Raw genomic sequence first — 25,136 nt, 5'->3', positions numbered from 1 at the left:
GGAATATCTGGACCACAGCCAATCAGGGGCAAAGACCCGCCCCATCTCTGTCTCTGATTGGTTTAGACCACGATATGACCCAACCATGAGTGTCAGTTCCGTTTTAGGATAACAAACGCTTCGTTTGTGGAGAGACAGCGGATGCGAGGAGGTTAGGTGCACCGGTGCGACCTAGGAAAAAATTTAGTCGCACCCGTACCCATTTTGGTCGCATAGTACTTCACTCACAAAGCCTTGTTTCATTCAACCACAGCTGTCTTCGGTTATAAACATAATACAAATCCTTACAAGTCCATCCAAAACCCAGTTCAGTCACGCCAAAGTTGAATCAGCATAAAATCCCGTTTTGATAAGCACTTTCACTTAGCTCTTCTTAACGAAATCAATGCATTCTTGATAACCGCGATGCTAACCTAGCTCCAATGATTGCAGTCATCCACTTAGCTTCTTTGCTAGCTTCATAGCTTCAATGGGCGAACTTTTCCTAACTCTTTGCAGTCTTTCGACTTAACCAAACTTCTTCACTTTAGTCAGCTTTCGTCTTTAGCAAGCTTTTTGACTTTAATGTAGTAGCAAAATTTAATGTCCAAATTCTTGTTGTTAATCCTCACCACTTACTCATGTGTGTAGGTTGAAAGTTTGTTCTGACTCATCTGTAGCTAGCTTGCAATTTCTTTCGTTAGCTGTGCACAGTTGAACTACTCAAGACTCAGATGCCTGACCTTTGATGTCTTTTATTTTCTTCTTCTTTAACAGAATCTCCACGCTTGCAGCAGTTATAACACAATTTCAAAATAAAATAATAATTGCAAACTTCAGTATTCGATTACAGATGATGGTCAATAAGCTGTATGCTTCCCAGCTACACACATGTCTCTCAGATCTAGTCACACATTCTCATTCTCCACTTACATCACATGTGCAGCACAGGATCCACGCCATCCAATAGCAATTCACCATCAACATTCACCATTACTTACAGACTGTACATCACTAACTGTCAGATATTCACTCAGAATAAATTCTTAACCAAATTAAACATTGTAAATTAAATATTCAAATGCAAAATATTAACAAAGCATTTTCCAAAATTTGGCTCCTACAGCCACCCCAAAATAATAATAACCACAGGCCCTATCGGCCACCCTAAATTAACCACTGGCCCTATCTGGCCAATGGCCACCCTATGAAAAGGTTTCTGGCCATACTGTCTGGTTTCTTCACGCTTACTGACCCAGATAATGGTTCAGAGAATCTTGTACACCTGGGTGCGAATGATAATAAAGACATTAAAAAACATGACTTCATGACCAAATCAGAATCGGTCCTCTTTCACTTCTGTGGGAGAGTCAGTCTTTATGGAACTCTTTCTGTGTTTCAACCTGGACAAACAAAACAGACAATGTGTCACATCCAACGCTATGTATTCAAGATCTAATATGACTTAATACAATATACTTCATATTTTACGAATAAAACTGATACAATTTAATCTAAATACACCACAGTACTATTGGCGTAAATTAAAGGTATATCTCAGTGATACAGCATTTAACTTTAGATCAAAGTTTAAGGTTCAAATCCCCCTTGTACTTTGCTTTAGATAAAATGATTTGCCTGAATGAGTTCCACTGTTTTTTTTAAAGACAATTGGACTGTCCTGACTCACACCTGCCCACCCCAGAGGCCCCCACCCCCACCAATACAGAGACAACTCCTTCCATTCAGGCGGGAGAAGTTAACAGACTGTTTAAGAGGCAGAATGCCCACAAAGCAGCTGGGCCAGACTCTGTTTCTCCAACCACCCTCAAGCACTGTGCTGACCAGCTGTCTCCAGTTTTCACAAACATCTTCAACACCTCTCTGGAGACATGCCATGTGCCGGCAGTTTTCAAATCCCCCACAATCATCCCTGTGCCCAAAAAGCCAAGGCCAACTGGACTTAATGACTACAGACCCGTTGCCCAGACCTCTGTGGCAGGGGCGTTGTTAGACCCTTTTTACTGGGGCATGTGCCCCAGTATAAATCTGCTGTGCCCCAGTAAAATGTAAAGTTTGAGTTTTAACAATTTACTTTATTAGTCAGTGCATTCATTTAGATCAGGGGTGGGCAATTAATTTTCTCGAAGGGCCACATGAGAAATTGGGGCCGTTGTGGCGGGCCGAACCAATAGGCTGAACTTAATTATGCTCAATAAGAATTGTATTACTTTATAAAAAAAACAGTAAATTATATGGTTTTGAGCTGCTACTGGTAATACGTTACAATAAGGCTATGAAAATATGCCAAAAAGTGTCATAGTATTTTTTTTTTTACATACCTTTTAACCTTCACAAAAATGCATGAGATGTATGTTAAAGACCAGCAATTGATTAACTTTATGTGTGATGTGTATGTGTCAGTTACTTTGCGATGTGACCATGAACTACACACTTCTGACCTTCTGCTGGACTTTCCAAATACACAATTTGTATGTTGCTTTGAATAAAATTAAAAATAAAATTAAAAGTAACAAATATTGATTTCCCTTCACAGCGAATCACTGTGGCATTGTATGGATAAGACGCTAATAGAAACCCAAGATGTTCACAAGATTACAAAAGCAATTGAAGCTATACAGTAGACAAGCGAAAATACACAGTAGCACCTTACCCTCTCAGCCTTGGCATCTGGGGAAGTGTCTCAGGGAGGACCATGCCGAAGGTCTCGGGGAGCACAAAACACAGCAGGCCAGATACCACTGCCAGGCTGCCTATCAGGATATAGGGCAGGTACTTATAGTACTTACCTGTGTGAGGGGGAGGGGTAAACACATGAAAGAGAGGATAAGGAAGAGACAAAAAGGAGAGAGGGAGGAGGATGGGTAGGTGGGGGAACATCATCCTAATGGTTAATTGTGATCTAGTACAGAAGTTCAGCCCTTACAACTGAAAAAGATTCAGGGTTTTAATGAAGCCTTAAACACAGAGACTGTGTCAGCCTTCCTGATTGAAACAGGAAGTCTGTCTCAGAGGAGACAGAGGAGCTCTACATGAGAACTCCCTGCTCCCTGCTGTTTTCATCTTGATGCTGGTAAGCTTGGAACCGCCAGATATTCTGCATCTTGGGATTGTAGTGTCTTTATAGGGTGATAGGGTGTCAGGAGATCCAAGAGATAGGACGGTGCTAATCCGTGGATGTGGAGGTGGAGGGAGCCCCCCCCCCTTATCTAAACCAAATGTAACAAAAATTAGAGAGGGTACAATTTCTGGGGAAATTGTAGGGTGTGCTTGCTTGCGTCGGTTGCAGATAGGTCCATTTAATATTAAACAAGCTGAACCCCCTTTGAGACAAGCTATTCTAACAACGTTGTCACCGGCAGTATTTTTCAGATGGAATCGTGATTCAAACAGTATCTGCTAAATACCATCTGCTAACTGAAAATATGCCCCCAAACGCGACTTTTTGGTCTAGAGCCCTGCATGGAGAAGCTGAATTGTGCACGAACAAGCTAGCCTAGCTGCTGTTGCTAGCCAAACTACACTGAGGGGATTGTTTGAATGCGCTGGAAATTAAAAACGTTTATTTTGACAAAGTTTAGGCTGTGGCATTGAAGACAGCGACGCACCACACAAGCTTGAGTTTAAATACATAATTTATTGTGACATTACTTACTGTACATGCAAGTCTTGAATTGCTTAAATGTATAATGCTGCCATGTATCGTGCCATGTACACCATGGCACGATACTTGCTGTGCAACAGCAATGCACGTTGTATCCATGCGTCATAGCTAACGTGTGCTGACGCTGTGACGTAGGCTAGCACTGAGTTCCCTTCGTTGACACAAGGCACTTTTTGCCACAAAAACTGAATTTCAGCCTAAACCGTGCAAAGGAACGTAAATAAAAATACAAGCAACTCAATCGCTACCAAGACGAAACTTTTGACACCGACGTTGTCTATGTAGTCCAAATATTGACGGATCCTTACAGGGGCAAAAAGAAATTGTGCGATTAGCAGACGGGGGGCCTCAAAAAATTTAAAAATAGTCCATAGCCCAGGGGCCTCAGGTGCTATTAAGATGCCCCTGATTAAGGAATGTTGATCTAGAGTGATATATAAGTCGTATGAATTCCAATTGACTGTTTAGACTGAGGTTGCATTGCAAAAATCAGCCCGATCCGATTTGGGCCACATTCAGCTGCAGTGTGAACATAGCCATAGTAACACACCTCATCAACCATACTGCACACAGTTACACACCTCAACAACCATGATACACACAGAAAAATACCTCAATAACCATTCTACACACATAGATACACCCCAAACAACCATACTACATACAGTAACACACTTCAACATTAATGCTACATCGGCAGAGAAATCTCACCCAAGTAGATGACAAAGGGGGAGATGATGGTGCCGATGCGGGCAGCCATGGAGCAGGTCCCCATGGACGTAGTCCTCACCACAGTGGGGAACAGCTCGGACGTGACAGCGTACACCACGCAGAATGCAGATGTGATGCCGAACTTCCCCACCATCTCCAGGAAGATGGCCACTGCCGGGAGGTCTGGGGTTTACCAGGACAATGGGGTGAGGAATTACGAGGGTTATACTACATTCTCACTATTGAGTATTTTTTGTGACTGTACAATGCAATTCATATCTGCTAGTGTGCTTGACTCTGTCCACAATACGTTAAACTTTTGAGTGCGTTTGGATGCATAAGACCAATCAGATCACAGATGTTTTCATATGTCGCCTATAGGTATGTGGCACAAAAATTGGGAGCCCATCCACATTGTTCAGATAGGTCCGTAGAAATATGTTTTAGTGAGAACCTGGCATAAGAGAATGTTCTGGCATAAGAGAATGTTCTGTAGTCCAGTGCGCTTACTGCATTATGGAATTTTAAACCAAAATGCATTCTAGATATGATGTAGGGATCACAAAACGACAGGGCTCAAATAAAGGTGGGTTTAAATAGACAAGACTGTCATCATCAAACCTTAAACTAGCCTTTCCCAATCCTAGTCTTCAGCAGTTATCAGGCTTCTGCTAAGTTTTATAACGCACCATTCATAGCATCAGGTGTGTTGGAGCAGGAAAACATCTAAAACATGCAGGGCAGGGGATCCCGATCACCAGGATTGGGAAACACTGCCTTAAAGGGTTCCATCTGTCTGTGGCTGGTCCATGTCCTAATGTGTGTGATTTGTCAGGATCCATCAAACCAGATTCAGATTGTTATGGTCGAGAAGTGGGGTAGGACCCAAACGCAGGAGAGACCGGCAGGCAGAGTTCCAAATCAGGGTTTTATTCGTGAACAGGGAGACAGGCAGGATACTCAAAGTAACAGAGGGATATTTTCTTGGCACACTTTGGGCCCCTTAGTACCAATTGAGCATCGTTTAAACAGCCTACCTGTGTATTGTTGCTTACCATGTCCATCCTTTTAGGACCACAGTGTACCCATCTACTGATGGCTACTTCCAGCAGGATAATGCACCATGTCACAAACAGGGGCGTGTCTAGAACATTTTGAACAGGGTGGCCAGGCAGGGGTACAGCCTCAGAGCAGGGTGGCCATCAACCACGTATCGAGACTCAAATTCAATTTTTTTTTATCTACCCTTTTTGTTGTAGGTAATGAAACACTGCATGTTATATCTCAATAAACTAAGCATTTTCTATTAACATTTTCCTCCTGTGTGTAGTTGTAGTAAATGGTCACATCCTTTATCTAAATTGAGCATCCTGTATATGGGATTTCCCTATTGCAAATTATGATTTATTCTAATGTATTTATAATAGTTTATTTATTTATAAAACAGTCTAGAAATTAATCTACAGTTTCTTCGATGGATTCCGTAAATTCTACCAGTCATACACGTCAGAAACATTAAAACTGCAAACTTGACAGACTTATTATTTGTAGGCCTACTCATACATTTAGAACCATTTATTCAGTAATTTTACCCTTATTTATAGATTCCTAGAGTAATAACAAACAAACAATATAACTGATATCATACCTTTACTGTATTACGTACTTATTAAATCTTACTGATGTTCAGAGGACATACCTTGATGAGCAGACACTGCATCAGGCACTGTTGGGGCCTCATTGCTGCCTGTGTCAGTCATTTCTTTGTTCTTCAGAAAGTTCACATTGTTCAATAATATTATGTTCACCTCACGTCAGCCGTATGTAGATTTTTTTTTTTTTTGTATTGTATGTGAAAGTAGGCCATACATTATTAGAATAATCTGGTGTATATTTGTGAGGATTAAGCTATTTTCAGAGATTAGTGATTTTCTATCATTTTGTTTGAAACTTAATTGAAAAAGTAAAGGCTGAGGAAGTACACCAGACATTGTTAGAATCCTCTGGTGTCCGTTTTAGGTTTTATATCGTCGTCGTCATCTGCCGCTTGTCCGGGGGTCGGGTCGTGGGGGCAGCAACCTAAGCAGGGAGGCCCAGACTTCCCTCTCCTCGGCCAATTCCACCAGCTCTTCCTGGGTGACCCCGAGGCGTTCCCAGGCCAGCCGAGAGACATAGTCCTTCCAGCGTGTCCTGGGTCTTCCCCGGGCCTCTTCCCAGTGGGACGTGCCCAGAACACCTCACCAGGGAGGCGTCCAGGAGGCATCCTGATCAGATGCCTGAGCCACGGAGGAGCAGCGGTTCTACTCTGAGCCCCTCCCGGATGACCGAGCTTCTCACCCCTATCTCTAAAGGAGAGCCCGGACACCCTGCGGAGAAAACTCATTTCGGCCGCTTGTATTCGCGATCTCGTTCTTTCGGTCACTACCCACATTTCGTGACCATAGGTGAGGGGAGGAACGTAAATCGACTGGTAAGTAGAGAACTTCGCCTTTTGACTCAGCTCCTTCTTCACCACGACGGACCTTTGCAGAGCCCGCATCACTGCGGACGCCGCACCGATCCGCCTGTCGATCTCGCGCTCCATTCTTCCCTCACTCATGAACAAGACCCCGAGATACTTGAACTCCTCCGCTTGGGTCAAGATCTCCTCCCCGACCCGGAGATTGCACTCCACCATTTTCCGTTCGATAACCATGGCCTCAGATTTGGAGGTGCTGATTCCCATCCCAGCCACTTTGATTCGGTTGCGAATCGCTCCAGTGAGAGCTGAAGGTCACGGCCTGATGAAGCCATCAGGAGGACCACATCATCCGCAAAAAGCAGCGACCCGATCCTGAGGTCACCAAACCGGACCCCCTCAACGCCCTGGCTGCGCCTCGAAATTCTGTCCATATAAGTTATGAACAGAATCGGTGACAAAGGGCAGCCCTGGCGGAGTCCAACCCCCACCGGGAACAAGTTCGACTTACTGCCGGCAATGCGGACCAAACTCTGGCACTGGTCGTACAGGGACCAGACAGCCCCAATCAGGGAATCCGGTACCCAGTACTCCCAGAGCACCCCCCACATGAGCCCCCGAGGGACACGGTCGAACGCCTTTTCCAAATCCACAAAACATGTGTAGACTGGTTGGGCGAACTCCCATGCACCCTCCAGGACCCTGCCGAGGGTGTAGAGCTGGTCCACAGTTCCACGGCCAGGATAAAAAACCACATTGCTCCTCCTGAATAGACTTTCCCAGGGAGGCTGAGGAGTGTGATCCCCCTAAAGTTGGAGCACACCCTCCGGTCCCCCTTTTTAAAGAGGGGAACCACCACCCCGGTCTGCCAGTCCAGAGGCACTGTCCCCGATGTCCACGCGATGTTGCAGAGTCATGTCAACCAAGACAGCCCTACAACATCCAGAGCCTTAAGGATCAGGGCGGACCTCATACACCCCAGGAGCCCTGACACCGCAGAGCTTTTCAACCACCTCGGCGACCTCAGCCCCAGAGATAGAAGGGTTGATTGGGTTGAAAATGGCCCAGGTGCTGTTCTATTCCCCCTGATAGATCCTCTGAAATTTTCCTGGGAAAAAACACTAGCGTTTCTCTTTTATGGTATGCTCATTAATATTTAGATGAGCTGCGCGCTGATTGGTTGGTTTTCAACGAGTGAAGCTGGGGAGCAAAAACGCAACACGGCCAACAGCACTCACTGAAACACCGAAGTTGTAGACTTGAAATAAAAACGCGCAAATAAATCTATTGTGTCTACACAACTGCAAAACAGGGAACAGGTGGTGAGAAGGAAAAAGCTGCTGACAGAAAGAGCGCTGCCATGAAACCCAGTAACCACTAGGTCACCCCTCAAACCCTGACAACAACACTGTTTTCAACAGATTGATTAGATATCATTTGAAATGATAACGTTAGTTGTTTCCACTTCTGTTGTCGAAGCAAACTGGATTGACTTAGCTAGGTGGGTAGAACGTTAGAGCTTAGCAACCAAACTATATCGTGATTCAACTCAGCTTCAGTTAGCAAGCTCTAGATATCTTGCTGAAAAATAACCTGACAAAGATCTGGACAAATATGCATCGTGAATTGTAGTTTTACATAACAACACAGGTTATTTATTTGAATGAAACACAGTCATGAACATGAAACAACATTAGCCCCATTGCCAATAAACTAGGCTAAATCATCACACATTCTACCTATGCTCTTGTGTTAGCAAGCTAAACTAGTTAACATGCCTACAGTCTAGGTGTTTTCGCTATCTAGCTGTTCTTGCATTCCTTGCAAATCAGCGTTAATAAAAAGCAGATGAGCTAGAGTCTAGCTAACATTGACTAGACGGGCATGGCTGATGTTTGTCTATACCGTAGCGTAGAAGATCCCTGTGCAGTTTGACCCTCGACACATTTGCGCGAACCATTTCACCAAGGATGGTTTTGAAAACCTGGGACAATGTAAAGCAGGATTTGCTATGAAGCTGTTGCTGAAAAGAGGTGCGTTTCTGACCTTACGTTCATCACAACCGCAAGCTGTAGTATGATTTTGTCGGTAACAGTTATTAGAAATGATAACGTATCCTGTATCTAGCACCTGCCTTTCTCCAGTTCTTTCAAATAGATAATCTAGACAGGCGTTAGCAATAGGCCAGACTGCTATGCGTTTTCTGGCTATTTTTTCAGGAGACGTTAGCATTGCTAATAACTGTTAGCGACTAAATCATACTGTACTTACAGCTTGCGATGAGCACACGGTCGGAACAGCACCTCTTTTCAGGTTCAGCTTCTTAGCAAATCCAGCTTGAAATTGTCAAAGGTTGTCAAAACTGTCTTGGGTAAAATGTTTAGAGCAAATGAATAATTTAGTGTCGAACTTCGCCGGGATCTTCTCATAGACAAACAGCAGCCATGCCTGTCGAATGTTTGGCTCCTTGGGAAGAATATGTGTTAGCCTTCCCTGTACAGCCTGGAACACAGCATTTACGACCACTTTCAATAGCCTTGTTATAATTCAAAACGTTCTTTGTAATTCCTTAGAGGTAGCCTACACAGAGCAGTGCGCAGCTAAACTAGTATCGGAGATCTACGCTACCTTGGACTGGGCAAGAACACCAGTGAGTGGGCTGGTCTGGATGTACATTTTGGGGCGTGACTAAGATACAGACCAGAGCCAAAAAAGGCGGGCCACCGGACTGACGTCAGTCAGTTTTACAGCCAAATTTTTTCATTTTGAGATTTGCATAGGAAAGAGGTGTCAATGGAGTTTGAGGTTCACTGTATGTTCATTTTACCCACCGAACTGTCGTTATTTAACTATGACAAGGTAAAATCGGTTTTGCAATCAATGACTCCTTTAAGGAGGTCTTTAAAGTATTCCTTCCACCGATCCAGGACATCCCCCGTCGAGGTCAGCAGCGCACCATCCCCACCATATACAGCGTTGACAGTGCACTGCTTCCCCCTCCTGAGTCGCCGGATGGTGGTCCAGAACCTTTTCGAAGCCGTTAGGAAGTCATTCTCCATGGCCTCGCCGAACTCCTCCCACGACCGTGGAGGCCCGGAACTTGGCCCATTCGGACTCAATGTCCCCGCCCCCCCCCCCCCGAGACATAATTGAAGCTCTCCCGGAGGTGGGAGTTGAAGCTCCTTCTGACAGGGGATTCTGCCAGCCGTTCCCAGCAGACCCTCACATTACGTTTGGGCCTGCCAGGCCTGACCGGCGTCCTCCCCCACCATCGTAGCCAACTCACCACCAGGTGGTGATCAGTTGACAGCTCCGCCCCTCTCCTCACCCAGGTCCGACGACACGACTACAAAGTCGATCATCAAACTGAGACCTCAGGTGTCCTGGAGCCAAGTGCACATATGGACACCCTTATGCTTGAACATGGTGTTCGTTATGGACAAGCCGTGTCTAGCACAGAAGTCCAACAACAAAACACTGCTCGGGTTCAGATTGGGGGTGCCGTTCCTCCCAATCATGCCCCTCCAGGTCTCACTGTCGTTGCCCACATGAGCATTGAAGTCCCCCAGGAGGACGAGGGCATCTCCGGGAGGAGTGCTTTCCAGCAACCCCCCAGAGACTCCAAAAAGGGTGGGTACTCTGAGCTGCTGTTTGGTGCGTAAGCACAAACAACAGTGAGGACCCGTTCCCCCACCCGAAGGCGGAGGGAGGCTACCCTCTCGTCCACCGGGGTGAACGAGGGAAAAGGCCCGGCCACCAGGCGCTCGCCATCGGGTTCCATCCCCGGGGGGGACCCCGGTGACCCGCGTCCGGGCAAGGGAAACTGGGAACCATTGTTGTGTTTCTTTATGGTAGGTTTTTTGAGCCACGCTTTGTCTGGTCTTTCACCTGGAACCTGTTTGCCCTGGGTGACCCTACCAGGGGCATAAAGCCCCCGACAACATAGCTTCCAGGATCATTAGGACACGCAAACCCCTCCACCGCAGTAAGGTGGTGACTCAGGGAGGTGTTTATGTGTCCTAATGATCTAAATGATGGTTTTATATTCAGTGGCCAGTGCCACCCCTGGCAACTCCCTGGACACACCCCTGGTCACAAAGCTCAAATAATCTCCAACCCGGTACTAGCGAGGTGTACCTAATAAAGTGGCCAGTGAGTGTATAATAAAAATGCAATCCGTCAAACCTCTCATCAAGGCAGGTCTGCAGTTAAAGTCACATTTTCTCTGTAGAAAGGACACCTACCTGAACCTGATGTTTGCCATCATTGCATGATAGCAAATTCTGTATCACTGCTCCTTGTAGGATTTGTTGTGCTTAAATAACTATGACAGGCTAAATGTTGTTGTTTCAAGGCATCTGCAGCCTCTCAGCCACCTCTCAGGCCACCCCATCACAAAGCTGACCCAAGACAACATGAAGGCCTTCCTGACCACCTTCTAAAGGGTGGCCCGGCGGGAGGCCTGGGATCCCGAGCAGTGGGCCACCATCCTGGTGCCGTTCCTGTCAGGTGACATGCAGCAAACATACTATACCCTCCCCCTCCTGGATTCCCAAGACTATCCATGCCTGAAAAGGGAAATCCTGGCCCAAATGGGGCTGACTCCCATCATGGCTGCACAGCAGACCCAGGTCTGGCGCTACATCCCTGGCACTCCAGCAAAAGCCCAGATGGCTCAAGTGGAGCGCCCTGGTCCAACACTGGCTGGAGCCCAACCGGCTCTCACCCATTGAGATGGCGGCCCAGTCATCCATGGATGTTTTTCTTAGGGGCCTCCCAGCCGAAATACAGCAGGTGGTAGGTCACTAAGGATACCACTGAGCTGGTGGTCCTGAGATGAGCCCATGCCCACACACAGCCCAGCTGTACCACATTAATTTCCTGAAGAGATGGTCTGAGCCAACTACCACACCTGGCAGCCCTGGCAACAGGGTCCAGGACCTCGTCCAACTGGGAGAAGACCTGGCTCCTGCCCAATGCCAGGAGTTTAAGGACATGGTAGACTAGTACCGGAAGGTGTTCACCAACTGCCTGGGCCGGACCAATGTGGTTTCCCATAACATCTGGACGCAACCAGGGATGGTGGTTGTAATGGCAGTTTTTGACATAGTTACAATATCTATGTTTCTTTAAGCGGTAAAAAGTTAGCTCCTTTGTTATAGACAGTCAAATGTAAGAACCTGAGGCTCTGTGGTGTGGTTTACTCTGTAGAATGGATGTAGCGGTTGGTTTAAGGTATTTATGGTGTTGTTTTCTGGAGGTTGGGGGACTCTTGAGTTCCCGTGGCCTAAAGGGAGAAGTGTAGATGAACTGATTAAGCTGCTCTGACCCTTCCTGTTGCATGGGTGGTGTTAATTAAATACTTGTTTGAAGATGTCCACACAAAGGACAGTTGACCATTTGACTGGTGAACTCCTGTGGCTTTAGTATCTACTGGTTTGGGGAGAGATGCCACATCAAAGAACTGTGGGACAAATGGTATGGAGATGTATTGTTTCAAACTGTCACTGAGTTGAGTTAGCCAATCACAGAGTTTGCTACATTGATGGATTGACCATCAGAAGAACCATTTGATCTAAAGTTTATATAAGGCAGGGTTTTAGGGTTGTTCTTCATCACTCTTGCGAACGATCTGTGGCTAGCACCCCCTTCGTTATGACTGATCACAAAGTACTTTGTTAATTCTTAATTTGTACAAGTTAAATAAATTATATTGAAACCGCCATCTCTTGACTATTCAAATCTACACAGTGCCACTAGAATTCTTCCACAACATGGTATTCCAGCAACCCATTGGCTATAGAGGAGGAGGTCCAATGGATTTGTAAGCTTGGTGTCATCGAGGAGCCCTGTAGCCCCTGATGTAGTCTGGTCAATGACTGTCGCTGTCTGAATGAGGTGTCTCTGTTCGACAGTTACCCCATGCCCTGGACAATGCCATGGATGACCTAATCAAACGCCTAGGGTGGGCCCATATCCATGCTGGACCTGACCAAGGGGTACTGGCTGGTGCCCCTGACGGCCTCTGCTAAGGAGAAGATGGCCTTCAGTATGTCCAGCGGCCACTGGCATTAACGTGTCCTTCCCTTTGGCCTGCATGGAGCTCCAGCCCTGTTTCAGTGCCTGATGGATGTGGTAGCTGAGAGCCGCTACGCCACGGTGGAGCAGGAGGCCCTCGCCATCAAGTGGCCGGTCCGTTCCGTCGAGGGGACCCCGCCAGAAAAACTATTTGCTTTCTTGTTGTGATTAAGTAATTACATTTTTACAAATGTAGTTTCATAATTCATGTATTGTGTTCAATCTTATATGGCATTGGCAACAATGTTAACAAATTCATGCCAATAAAGAATGATTTATTTGACTGGAGAGTGTGTCAGGATGGAGAGACGATGTAAGGATGGAAAGAGGGTGTCACAAGAGAGAGAAATAGAGAGACAGAATGTCAGGATGGAGAGGGTATGGAGAGAGAGGATGTCAGAATAGAGGGAAGTTTATCTGTGGTGTCTAACCTGCAGGCACCAGCTGAATGAAGAGGATGATGGCGCCCCCTAGGAACAGGGTGGAGGACTGACAGAATCTGCGTGGGCAGTACCTGCAGGGAATTGAATGGCGCTCTCTGTAGCGTATAGGCTATATTAATAAAGCAGGATTAAATGAGTGATTTATTGATTCATTCATTCATTCAATGGCTACATGATAACTGCATGAATGCTAAACGATAATAGTTTGATCAACCAACTAATTGAGTAGCAGATGCATGGATGGGTTGTAAAATTGATTGATACATTTTCTTTTACCTCAGCAGCAGCATGGCTATGATGTAAGCAGGAAGCTCGACCACAGCAGATAGGAGGAAGTTGACGTAAGGGTCTCCATGCAGGTTGTTGGTGTTAAGGAGTAGTGCGTAGTAGGCCATGGTAATAACCATCCTGGTGAAAAGGAAAAACAGAAGGAAATGGGTCAGAGCAAAGACCGAGATGAATGTGTGTTTATCAGACCTACATCCGACAAGGAGTTGGCATGAAAGCGTTAACCTCACAACCAAACTTTTCATGACTATTCGTCTGGAGATTCCTTTAACAGTTGAAGCGACGAGACTGTTTTTCCTTTCTTTAGTGGATAGGTGGTCAAATGACAGCTGAGTTTTCTGACAGGGATTCAAGGTTGGAAAATGAACTTGCCTTTGTCATTCATTTCCATGTTGATAGTCGTTTGTTGTTGAGTTCAATCATTCTGCTAAATACAATTTATTATAAAGGATGTTACACATCAAGTTCAAATATTTTATTGTCAGATGCACAGAACAACACAGGGTCAGACTGGGCACTGAAATTCTTAGGACAAGACAACGCAAAGCAACCTGGCATAACACAACACAAGTACACAGAACATAGCTTACATCTATGATAAGCTAAAATAAAATAATATACAATATTCAATACAGTATACAAAACCTCTAAATACACATAATAACCTATACTAACCTTATAAAGCTATACTAACCTGAGACAAGTGAAGTACAAAAGTGCAATATTGCTGATAGTGCAACACATGTTCCAGGTTAGACTGCAGTTGGTCTATCAATTTGTTGCCTGACATTATCAACAGTCTATTAGCAGCTGAAAACAATCATATAATTTTCTCTAGAAACAGAGCCTGTTGACAGAGAGACTGTCCACTCCCTATTAAGCCCCATTGTACCGAATTTGGTTCCACCAGAGTTCCACTGGGGGTGATCGCCGGCATGAGGCAATGAGTGCAAAATGAATAGGAGTCTATGGAGCTAGACGGCTAAATTGGTCTCTTTCGCCTGATTGTTGTTGAGAAATCTCAGATTTGATTGTAGTTTTTGGAATTTCAACATGGATTATAGTTCGAAAATTGAATGAACGAGTACTTATGTCCTTTCGATTTCTTACTAGGTGAGTCGTTGTTGCCCATAACATGCTAGCATTCTGCTAATGAATGCTGATTGTATGATGTCAATGACATTTTAAAATGCTTTTTATAACAAAAAAGCGACTTTAAAGAAATCTAACACCCAGCAGTGTGTATTTTCTTTGCCTCCTCTTTCGAATGCAGCATTCAAATTACTAGACAAAAAATTACATCCTGGGAAGTGGATTTTGAGGGGTATAGCTCCATAGACCTCCATTCATTCTGAACGTCCATTTCGCGCTCAGCTCAAGCTTTGACTAGCAACGCAGTAATGGCTAAACGAAAATCAGGAACGTCACCTTTACAGGCGCCTCCAAAAAGGGCAGTTCGACATTTATACACTAATGGCTTGATGAAATTGTTCAAACAGACACAAGCGATGGTCCAGGTAGGCTGGTGAAGCTTTCTGATATATTTAGCTACGAAGAAGTAAAGAATATATTGTGCTTATTAAAGTTATGCATTGTGCTTATTAAAGTTATGAACTTAGAAGTGTGCTCAGGCTTAAACATTGGGTCTCACACTGAGTGTGGGAAGCAGGCTGTTCTTTGTGTCTCTATCTCTTCATTTTCAGAAACAACCTTGAATCTGGGTGGAGATGGCACCCGAGCAGGTGGGACGCTTAGGCAAGAACAACTCCCTGACGCATGAGAGAACAAGCTCAACCCTTTTTTGATACTTGTGTTTTCAATTGCATTGTATATGATATGCTGGGGAAGGGAAAGACAGCCAGTTGGACTTCGTGAACTAGCCCAAACTCTGTTGCGGGTAGGGAAACGTAGACAGCCCCAGAGCTCTGTACTTGTTGATTTCCAACTGCTGCATTAAAGCTGATATTATCGGACCTCTGCGACTCCAGACCACTCTTTCTAGAACACAGATTTGTGTCATTGAATACCATCATTACATATTGGAATAGACACAAAGATTTTGAATCCTTCAGAAGCTAGCGGGGTTCTCTGCAAACTTTGCTCAGAGGCGAAAACAAAAGGCGAGTTTACCATTCTATTTAGCCTGGAGATCGGTTGCAGGTTTTACTGTATTACTCTAACATTGGAACTTAAAGACAGGGTAGCTACATTTAGCAAACCTATAGCAATTTTAGCTCTGATTCAAACCAAAATATCTTTGGTTTATTATATAAAAATAAGTAACTTGAATAAGTAAAAAAAACTAAAGTAAAGTTCCAAATGTCTGCTGGTTTGTGATGTAAGGTTTTGGTGTCTCTTCTGCTTGAGTGTGTGCCAGGTTGTCTGTCTCACTCTTAAACAAACTGTTTAGAAAAAACTGAAGAATATGTTGGCTTGACAGACAATGCAATCATCAATCAGTTTATTTTAATTTGAAAATGTTGACATTTTTTTAATTGATCGGATATCGTTTCTATTGGGGTAAACACATGGTTGGCCGTTTGTTACCAGCGTAGTTAAGTTGGATGTTAAGTGATAGGCTATAGCCTACAACTAACGTAGTAAAATCTTAATAACATCTTTGTTTATCCAAATCTATCATTTAATTATGGTGTATTTTATGATCCTGCAGCAGAATTCGAAAGCGTTCCGCGGAAGAATTCAACCAGCTGTAGAAACGATCGCTGCAGAACGCTTCACAGCGCTTCACAGTGCTTCGTCCAATGTGATAACATGGGCGCCGAAAGGAGAAAGGCTGCGCTTCCAGGCGCTTCGCAGCCAGTTTGTCCAAGGGGTGATGGCCCGCAGGGTTGTCTGTTTGTTTTCTGTGTTCTTCCCCTATTCTGCACACAGGAACAAAGGACGTGGTGCTTGGTGACTGATCGGCTACACTAGCGCGCAGGTGTGCTCCGGAAGTTAAAATTACAGCTTCTACTCCATTCCCAGGGGGGAAAGTGGACATCATAACATGCACACAGCACATGACACTCATGCCAACACCCTATTGATTTTACTGACCCATGCTGCCTTCGAGTATTGTTTTGGTTTTGTAATAAACGCATTATGGTTTCGCAAGGTTCGTAACAAGCTGGCTTTTGGATAGTTGGTGAAAAGAGAAGGGTGAGCGTAACATCCACCAATGCATAACTTGCAGATGGCTTAGAGCTCCAATTACATTTACATTTATTCATTTAGCAGACGCTTTTATCCAAAGCGACTTCCAAGAGAGAGCTTTACAAAGTGCATAGGTCACTGATCATAACAACAAGATAGCCACAAAAACATTGCGAGTAGCCAAAACATGAAGCACACATTGTGAACAACCAAAGTAAGTGCCAAAGGGAAGAACCATAAGAGCATGTAGTTAAACAAGTTACAATTAAGTGCAAGTGTACCTGTGAAAAAAACAAAACAAGCAACAACTAGAGAGGGTGTGCTTGCTTGCGTCGGTTGCACAGGGGTCCGTTTTTGAATGACATTTTTACTGATTTCTGTATATTTTATATGAAAATGCATACTTATTATTTATAAAGATTAAATAGATTTAAAAGCATTTTTTTTTGCTGCTCATTTACAACTGAAAATACAAGTGAAGTGTAGAATGAAATAGATGTCTTCTCATTTCCCCTGCAAGAGGCAGCCTCATCGTTGAATCAAAACGAATAAATTTGGCAGACCGGTGTAAAAATGGACCTAATCTCTATGACTTAAACTTCATTTTAAGTTTTTCCCTTCTCGTGATATTTTCAGGCATGTAGCCTACTCATTGCATTCATAAAGAACCCCGTTTGAAGATTATTCTACGACGTTACCCGGCAGTAGAAGATGGAATCGCGATTCAGACAGTCCCATCTGCTAACTGAAAATATGCCCCCCAAAACGTAAATAAGCTTGACATTTATTTAGTGGAAAATCGCTCATTCATAAAAAGCTCACTGGTAGCGATCATTGTCAGTAACAACGCAAAATGCGATATAGCCCTGTGTGGAGAAGCTGCCCCGGTAAATTGTACTACTGCGGTACAGTACTATTAGACTACTGCTGTGTTCGTCTTGGTAGCGATTGCGTTGGTTGAATTGGATTTAACGTTCCGTTGTACGGTTTAGGCTGAAATTAATTATTTTCATGAACAGATTGACAACGTTTAGGCTGTGGCAATGAAGTTCAGGTTAGTAGTTAGATAGACTTTTGATTTAAGTAAGGGGAGTGCCGAACATGTTCTGTCGCCGTTTGACTTCCTACAGCTGTGTAGATGTTTTTGTAGTGTCTCGCAGGCTACAGCGTTGCAGTGAGCAACACTGGTTTGAAACCACAGGTAATGATAATTTCACCCACAAATCGTTTACTTGTAATGTAATGTCATAATAAATCCTACAACGAAAATGTATTTGTGAGGAATGTTTATTTTAAAGATTGAAAACAGATGCATCATAGACCACTGTAGTATGTGTTGCCCGGGCAACAGAGGCTAATGTCATGATGCTAATGCTTCAGTGAAATAGTAGACTACCGTTTTCAAAAGTAGATGTGGGCCTACTTCCTTAATAATATCAGCTAATATTGTACATTACATTTCATAATTGTGTTTCACATCACAAAGTAAAATGAGTAAATAGTTATCACCCTGGCCTCTTTGCTTGTGGCGTTCCTGCAGCTGCCTTGCAGTAAAGCTATAGTTAGCCTAGCTATCCCCCAAGTTAACAGATGTGAAACGAATGTTCTGCTACAGGTAGTCACGCGTGTTTTCGTGACGTTAGTGACGTAGTGACGTTAGTAACGTCAGTGACTGTGGCTAGCAAATTAGCCACCGTTAGCTTCACTTTTCACCACAAAAACGAAATTTCTACTTAAACCATGCAACGGAACGTAAATAAAAATACAACCAACGTGAATCTACACGACCGGGAGACCGCAGCAATGTGGGCCGATTATTAGCACCCACAAAATGGCCAGCCTTCCAACAGATTGCCTTTCAACAGACCCTCCCTTCACAAATGTTTGGTTAGATGTGTTTGGCCCTTGGAGTGTCACATAGTAAATGGTGGACTGTAATCTTTACATGTATGAGTGTAAGAACCATCATATTGAAGTCATAGAATCCCTCGACACATCCATCTTAAAAAAATGCAGGGCATTTTCTTGCTGTGCAAGAAGTCAAGAACATGAATTTGGACCATGGCACAAACTTTGTTGGTGCCTGTAAGGAAGCTAGTAACTGTAATCACCATGACAACTCACTCAATCAATGTTGGCCACAACCTCTGTGGGTCACACAGGTTGTGTGTGTCATTAACAACAAAGCAGGCTAATCAATTTGATAACGGTACCTGTTTTTTCCTATGCAAAAATCATGGCATGCTCTAAACCGGACAAACAGCAAAAAGTTTATTCTGAAAATCGCAAATTTCAGACAGAGTGGACTGACAAGTATGCATTTGTACTGCAATGAGACGGTTTCCCTTGTCAAAAGTGGTAATGTGAAACATCACTATGACACAAAGCATTGGACACTTTGAACAAAATTACCCCCAGAACTCTGAGGTAAGGGCCAGAATATACACAAATAAACACTCACTGTTCCAGACCCTGGACTGAATGGAAATTTGGTGAGTGGACCTTTTTGTTTTCTAATTGAGTACATCTCCTCTTGGACTTTCAATCCTCTGCATGTTTACCATTTCAGTGGAACATGGTAAAGAATGATTGGTCTCACAAGGAGAATTCTAGACTCCATATTCCTCCAACTGAAAGACAAACTTACCCATGAAGTGCTGGTGACATTCATGGCAGCAGTAGCATCCATTATCAATGCCAGGCTTCTTACAGGCGAGTTTTTTCTTCAGACTTCTGCAAACGCTAGTGGCGAAAAGTTCAGCCCGTCCAACACCTTTTGGGACAAATAGCGAAAGCCGTTTTTCCCAACACCTACAGGCCATTCATACAAACGTTGTGCTGTTCTTCTACAAAAACAACCAAGTAACAAGGAATGAATGGACTCTTTGACTGGTAGCACAGACCTTCCCTAGCAAAGACGGAAAGGTGCACCAGGTCGAGGTGAAGATCATTAAACCAGGAGGGACTACACTCTTTCTTAGACCTGTTACAGAAACAGAGCTTCTTCTCCCCTCGATTTGTAGAGAGATAAAAGTGTGTCGTCTTTATTCTAACCATTCTTAGTCTGGCCTCTCACCTGAGACCACTTTGCCTTGGGAGACCCTACCAGGAGCACCAGGCTCCAGACAACACAGCCCTCAGGTTCATGAGGACGCACAAACCTCTCCACCACGATAAGGTGATGGTTCCCGGAGAGGCATAGGAAGTTAATATATTCATATATTGACTTTATTTACTAACATAGGACTATTTCGACTATTTACAAGTAAATATATCAATAGATTCTTGGTTACATGTTAAAATATACTTTTCTTACATTTAGATGTTAGTTTATTTCCTCCAGGGACACACTGACACTTATTGAGGGACTTGTTGCACTTGTTGGTTAGTTGAAACTAACTACTTGTACTCGCTGTGAATTATATTATTGTTACTTGCTTTCCTCCAGGTACACTCAAGCACTTTCGAGGATAATGTTGTTGTAATTTGTTTAACTACATGCTCTTGTGGTTCTACCCATTGGCACTTTTTTGCTGTTCACAATGTATGCTTCATGTTTTGGTTACCCGCAAGCAATGTTTTTGGGGCTATCTCGTTGTTTATGATCATTGACCTATGCACTTTTTGTAAAGCTCTTTCTTGTAAGTCGCTTTGGATAAAAGCGTCCGCTAAATGAATAATTGTAAATGTGAATTTAGAGTGAGATGTATAATGAACACAAAACTTGTAATAGACAAAAATATATTTTATTAGATTTGCGGGATATTTGTACAGGTTAAAAGCAAGCCGTGTTGATAATGCTTTTTGTATGTTTTAGTTTCATGCCTCCCTTGCAACTTCAATAAACCAGTGGACAAGAAGTAAACTGTCTTCAGAGTCTTGGATGTTTGGAATGCTGATCTGCATTCTGACTGTCAAGCTACATACAGGATACTGAGGAGCTATATACAGGATACTGGGGACAGCACAGGATGATAATACATGCATAGGAAAAGTCAAGAATTAAATTATATATTTCTTTTTATCTTTTTATCTCTCAACAATGCAGTCAAATGACCAGATCTTGGCGCTTCTAGTGATAAAGGTCTTTGCAGTTGCTACAGGAGAGAGATCTACCACAGAAGAAAAACCCACCACAGGAGAGAGACCCGCCACAGGAGAGAGACCCACCACAGGAGAGAGACCTACCACAGCAGAGAGCAGAGGGTGATGATGGACACCATGTTGCAGCTATGCAGGATATCCAGGAAGTTGTGTTTCTTTTGCTGCCTCTCGTGAGCATCTGCAACCTGTAGAGTTGTATGTTTCAAGAAGAAAGTCTCATAGATACGTTTGTTTTACCTGCTATTCCGCTACACATTCCTTTTATGTATTCATGCAGGTCTTTCGAAAGCTTTTTGTTTCTCTTTCTTTCTTTTTCTAAAGGGGAACACCAGCTCCAGGTTACATGTTGATTCCTCACCTCTGTTGGAGAGAAGATGACATCAGGAGCGTCCACCTTGTTCTGTCTGGCAGCTCTCCTCAGTATGGCCTCAGCTTCCTCCACTCTGCCCTGAGAGAGCAGCCACCGGGGGGACTCTGGGATGAACCTGGACACCAGAAAGGCGCAGGACTCTGACTTTCAGGTTTACTTTTTCACTATGACACCATTTATTTGCTATATTAGCTCATGAGAACATGGAACGTCAGGGACATTTCTCGGAGCCCTATCAAAGCCTAAACAAAAGCAATCTAGCATATGGTGTCCTCTTTCTGTGCTTGCAAAGGCAATGTTGATTGTCATCCCCTTGACGTTTCTTGTGCGAGTAAAAAAAAACATACTGTGATACTATTTAACTGCCCTGATTTCTGTATTCTTGGTCCAGTCTTCTGAGATGCTCAACTTGAGTGTATCAGACACCTGCACCTTATAGATCTATAATAAATTGATTTTGTCGTGAACTTGTACTAGGCAATTTACTTCATTGACTTGGTACTTTCACAGCAATTTGGTACTATCTAGTGATTCGGATCATTTTACGGACTCGGTTCTTTGAATGTTGTTCATTAAAAAGAACGAATCATTTTTCGAGTCATTCATTCATTTCAACGGGGGTGGGGCTGTTGCTCAACATCTGATAACCAATTCCCTGTCCTGAATACGTCCACTATGCAAACATATGTAACAGAGGTCTCTTTTCTCCGGCGCGCTAGCGGGAGATGCAAAGACTCCTGGGTAGAAGAAGAGCTAGCAGAAAAAGAGCTGACACTCCATGATTGCTGTACGAGAAGTCGACATTGTTACGTTGGAGCTGTAATATAAGACAGTGGCGCAAGGTCAGTTTAAGTTTCGCAATTTTAGTGTACGCTATCATGGTTGTGTGAAACTGGGGACTTTCGGTCCCTAGCAGAAATTCGGTTAATTGCGTCATCGGACGGAGAACGGTGTTGGAGACTGGCTGAGGGCACGAGAGAGAGTTGCTGAAGCCGTGAGTTTCATTCAGAACACTTTTGGGGCGTTATTCATACTATAGGCATTGTATTTTTGTGAGTCATCCATGAACTGGGTCGGAGCGAGAGACGTCGATTTATTTCTACAAATCAATAGAGTGCATCTGTCAGTGAACGAGAATGCGTACGATCGGTTTTGAAGGAGGGATTTATATATTGTTTTTTGGGGGCTTTTTAAGAGACTGACGATCGCATATGATCCAGATTTGTTTTTGGAGAGACATTCTTTTTTTGTGTGATTCAGATCATTCAGTGCGTGCCTCGTGCTGAGCTGCGCCATTTTGTTCCAGGAAGTTTCCTGAGTTTTCCTGGGCAGCACAGAAACTTCTTGTTTTTTTTGTTTATTGCCCTGCCATCCTTACGCCTGGGACACACTGGCTGCGAAGCGCCCGGACGCGCCGCGCAGCGCCACGATCGGCTACGATCGGCTACGACTGAGCAAAAGCTGTTCACACCAGACGCGCATTTCTCAGCGCCGGTCACCAAGCCTTTCAGCTACTCTGAGCTTTCCTTTACGCTGACATGGTACATAAACATGGCATTGGCTATATCCCAGCATTGATCCTTATCTACGTTGTCCCTGTAAAATTGTTGCTGACATACAACAACTCCCTGTGCTTTTCAACTTCGAGAATTCATTTGATGCTGATTTTAGAAATCGACTTGGGGGTTCTCTCTCGGTAGGCTATGTCTGCGTGTGTGTTGTGTGCAACGCGTGACAACTCGTTTCTCTCAAACAAACAAAACAACTACGGGCATGCTAGCTCAACGGATCAATCCGTTTATTTTCATTCGTTTTCATCAGGGTAAACACATGTAAAGGACGTTCGTTACCAACATTGTGTAATTATACAGTTAGGGCCATAAGTATTTGGACATTGACACAATTTTCATCATTTTGGCTCTGTATACCACCACAATGGATTTGAAATGAAACAATCAAGATGTGCTTTAAGTGCAGACTTTCAGCTTTAATTTCAGGGTATTTACATCGAAATCAGGTGAACGGTGTAGGAATTACAACACATTTTATATGTGTCCCCCCCCCCCTTTTTAAGGGACCAAAAATAATTGGACAAACTAACAATCATAAATCTAATTGTCACTTTTAATACTTGGTTGCAAATCCTTTGCAGTCAATGACAGCCTGAAGTCTGGAACCCATAGACATCACCAGACGCTGGGTTTCGTCCCTGGTGATGCTCTGCCAGGCCTCTACTGCAACTGTTGGTCTCATCTGTCCATAGGATGTTGTTCCAGAACTGGACAGGCTCTTTTAGATGTTTTTTGGCAAACTCTAATCTGGTCTTCCTGTTATTGAGACTCACCAATGGTTTACATCTTGTGGTGAACCCTCTGTTTTTACTCTGGTGAAGTCTTCTCTTAATTGTTGACTTTGACACAGATACGCCTACCTCCTGGAGAGTGTTCTTGATCTGGCCAACTGTTGTGAAGGGGTTTTTCTTCACCAGGGAAATAATTCTTCTGTCATCCACCACAGTTGTTTTCCGTGGTCTTCCGGGTCTTTTGGTGTTTCTGAGCTCACCAGTGCGTTCTTTCTTTTTAAGAATGTACCAAACAGTTGATTTGGCCACACCTAATGTTTTTGCTATCTCTCTGATAGGTTTGTTTTGATTTTTCAGCCTAACGATGGCTTGCTTCACTGATGGTGACAGCTCTTTGGACTTCATATTGAGAGTTGACAGCAACAGATTCCAAACACAAATACCATACTTGAAATGAACTCTAGACCTTTTATCTGCTCCTTGTCAATGAAATAAAGAACTCCCTTTATGAGGGAATAACATACACCTGGCCATGGAACAGCTGAGCAGCCAATTGTCCAATTACTTTTGGTCCCTTAAAAAGGGGGGGGCCACATAAAAAATTTATTGTAATTCCTACACCGTTCACCTGATTTGGATGTAAATACCCTGAAATTAAAGCTGAAAGTCTGCACTTAAAGCACATCTTGATTGTTTCATTTCAAATCCATTGTGGTGGTATACAGAGCCAAAATGATGAAAATTGTGTCAATGTCCAAATACTTATGGACCTAACTGTAAAGTCTACAACTTTGCAAATGTTCACCGTAGTCTACAATTAATGGAGTAAAATCTTAATAACATGTTTTTTTATTCAAATATATCAACTAATATGGTGTATTTCATCATCCTGCAGGAGATTTCGCAAGCGTCTCGCGAAAAAATTCGACCAAATGCCAAAACGATCGCTGCAGATCGCAGGCGATCGCGGCGCTTCGCAGCCAGTGTGGTCGGTCCCATTTGATAACATGGGCGCTGAAAGAAAAAAGGAGGCGCTTCCAGGCGCGTCGCAGCAGATCGCAGCCGATCGCAGGCAGTGTGTCCCAGGCGTTAGACATCTCGCTGTCCTGTCTCAGCTGTTTATTTAGTCATCACAAGTCATCGCATCAAAGTCTTCGTTGCCACAGACTGGTACAACAGTTCGACACACACACACACACGGACATTTCACTGATACAGATTGAACCGAACTGAGTGTTTGAATTTACTGAGGGTTTCAACTGTCAATTTGAACTGTCAATTTGAACCGTGTTTGTGATAACTGAGTAAGAAGAAAAAAGAAGAACCAGACAAAGGATGGAGGCCGGGGAGGCAGAGGCCGCAGGAGACCGAGAGCGTCTGTGTCGCACTAGCAATGCCGGGATCCCTGCTATATACCCCGCCCTATTAGGAAGGTGTGCCTTGACGCGTGATGACGATTTGCTAATGACGCGCTAGGTCTCGCGTCCCCCTGCATGAACCAGCTCTGCTTGTTTTTCAGTGTTAAGATTTGAAGGTTTTTTTAAGAAATCCTGAATAATCCTGTT

At 43.8% G+C, this 25,136-nt stretch overlaps 1 protein-coding gene across 1 annotated transcript in view; it reads right to left on the bottom strand.

Annotated features, from left to right (window-relative positions):
• Positions 1 to 1,114: 1,114 nt before the first annotated feature.
• Positions 1,115 to 25,136, bottom strand: part of LOC136933344 (organic cation/carnitine transporter 2-like) — a 31,477-nt gene continuing 7,455 nt past the window's right edge. The window contains exons 5-11 of the mRNA XM_067228659.1: positions 21,258 to 21,384; positions 20,984 to 21,084; positions 13,631 to 13,762; positions 13,343 to 13,425; positions 4,376 to 4,558; positions 2,654 to 2,789; positions 1,115 to 1,382 (exon numbers count right to left, since the gene is read on the bottom strand). Of these exons, the coding sequence (XP_067084760.1) occupies positions 1,316 to 1,382; positions 2,654 to 2,789; positions 4,376 to 4,558; positions 13,343 to 13,425; positions 13,631 to 13,762; positions 20,984 to 21,084; positions 21,258 to 21,384 (829 nt within the window). The 3' untranslated portion in view covers positions 1,115 to 1,315. The remainder of the gene's footprint in view (positions 1,383 to 2,653; positions 2,790 to 4,375; positions 4,559 to 13,342; positions 13,426 to 13,630; positions 13,763 to 20,983; positions 21,085 to 21,257; positions 21,385 to 25,136) is intronic.

The sequence above is a fragment of the Osmerus mordax genome, chromosome 25 (assembly GCF_038355195.1).
Source record: "Osmerus mordax isolate fOsmMor3 chromosome 25, fOsmMor3.pri, whole genome shotgun sequence".
NCBI lineage: Eukaryota > Metazoa > Chordata > Actinopteri > Osmeriformes > Osmeridae > Osmerus > Osmerus mordax.
This window is presented reverse-complemented; position numbering and strand designations above follow the sequence as displayed.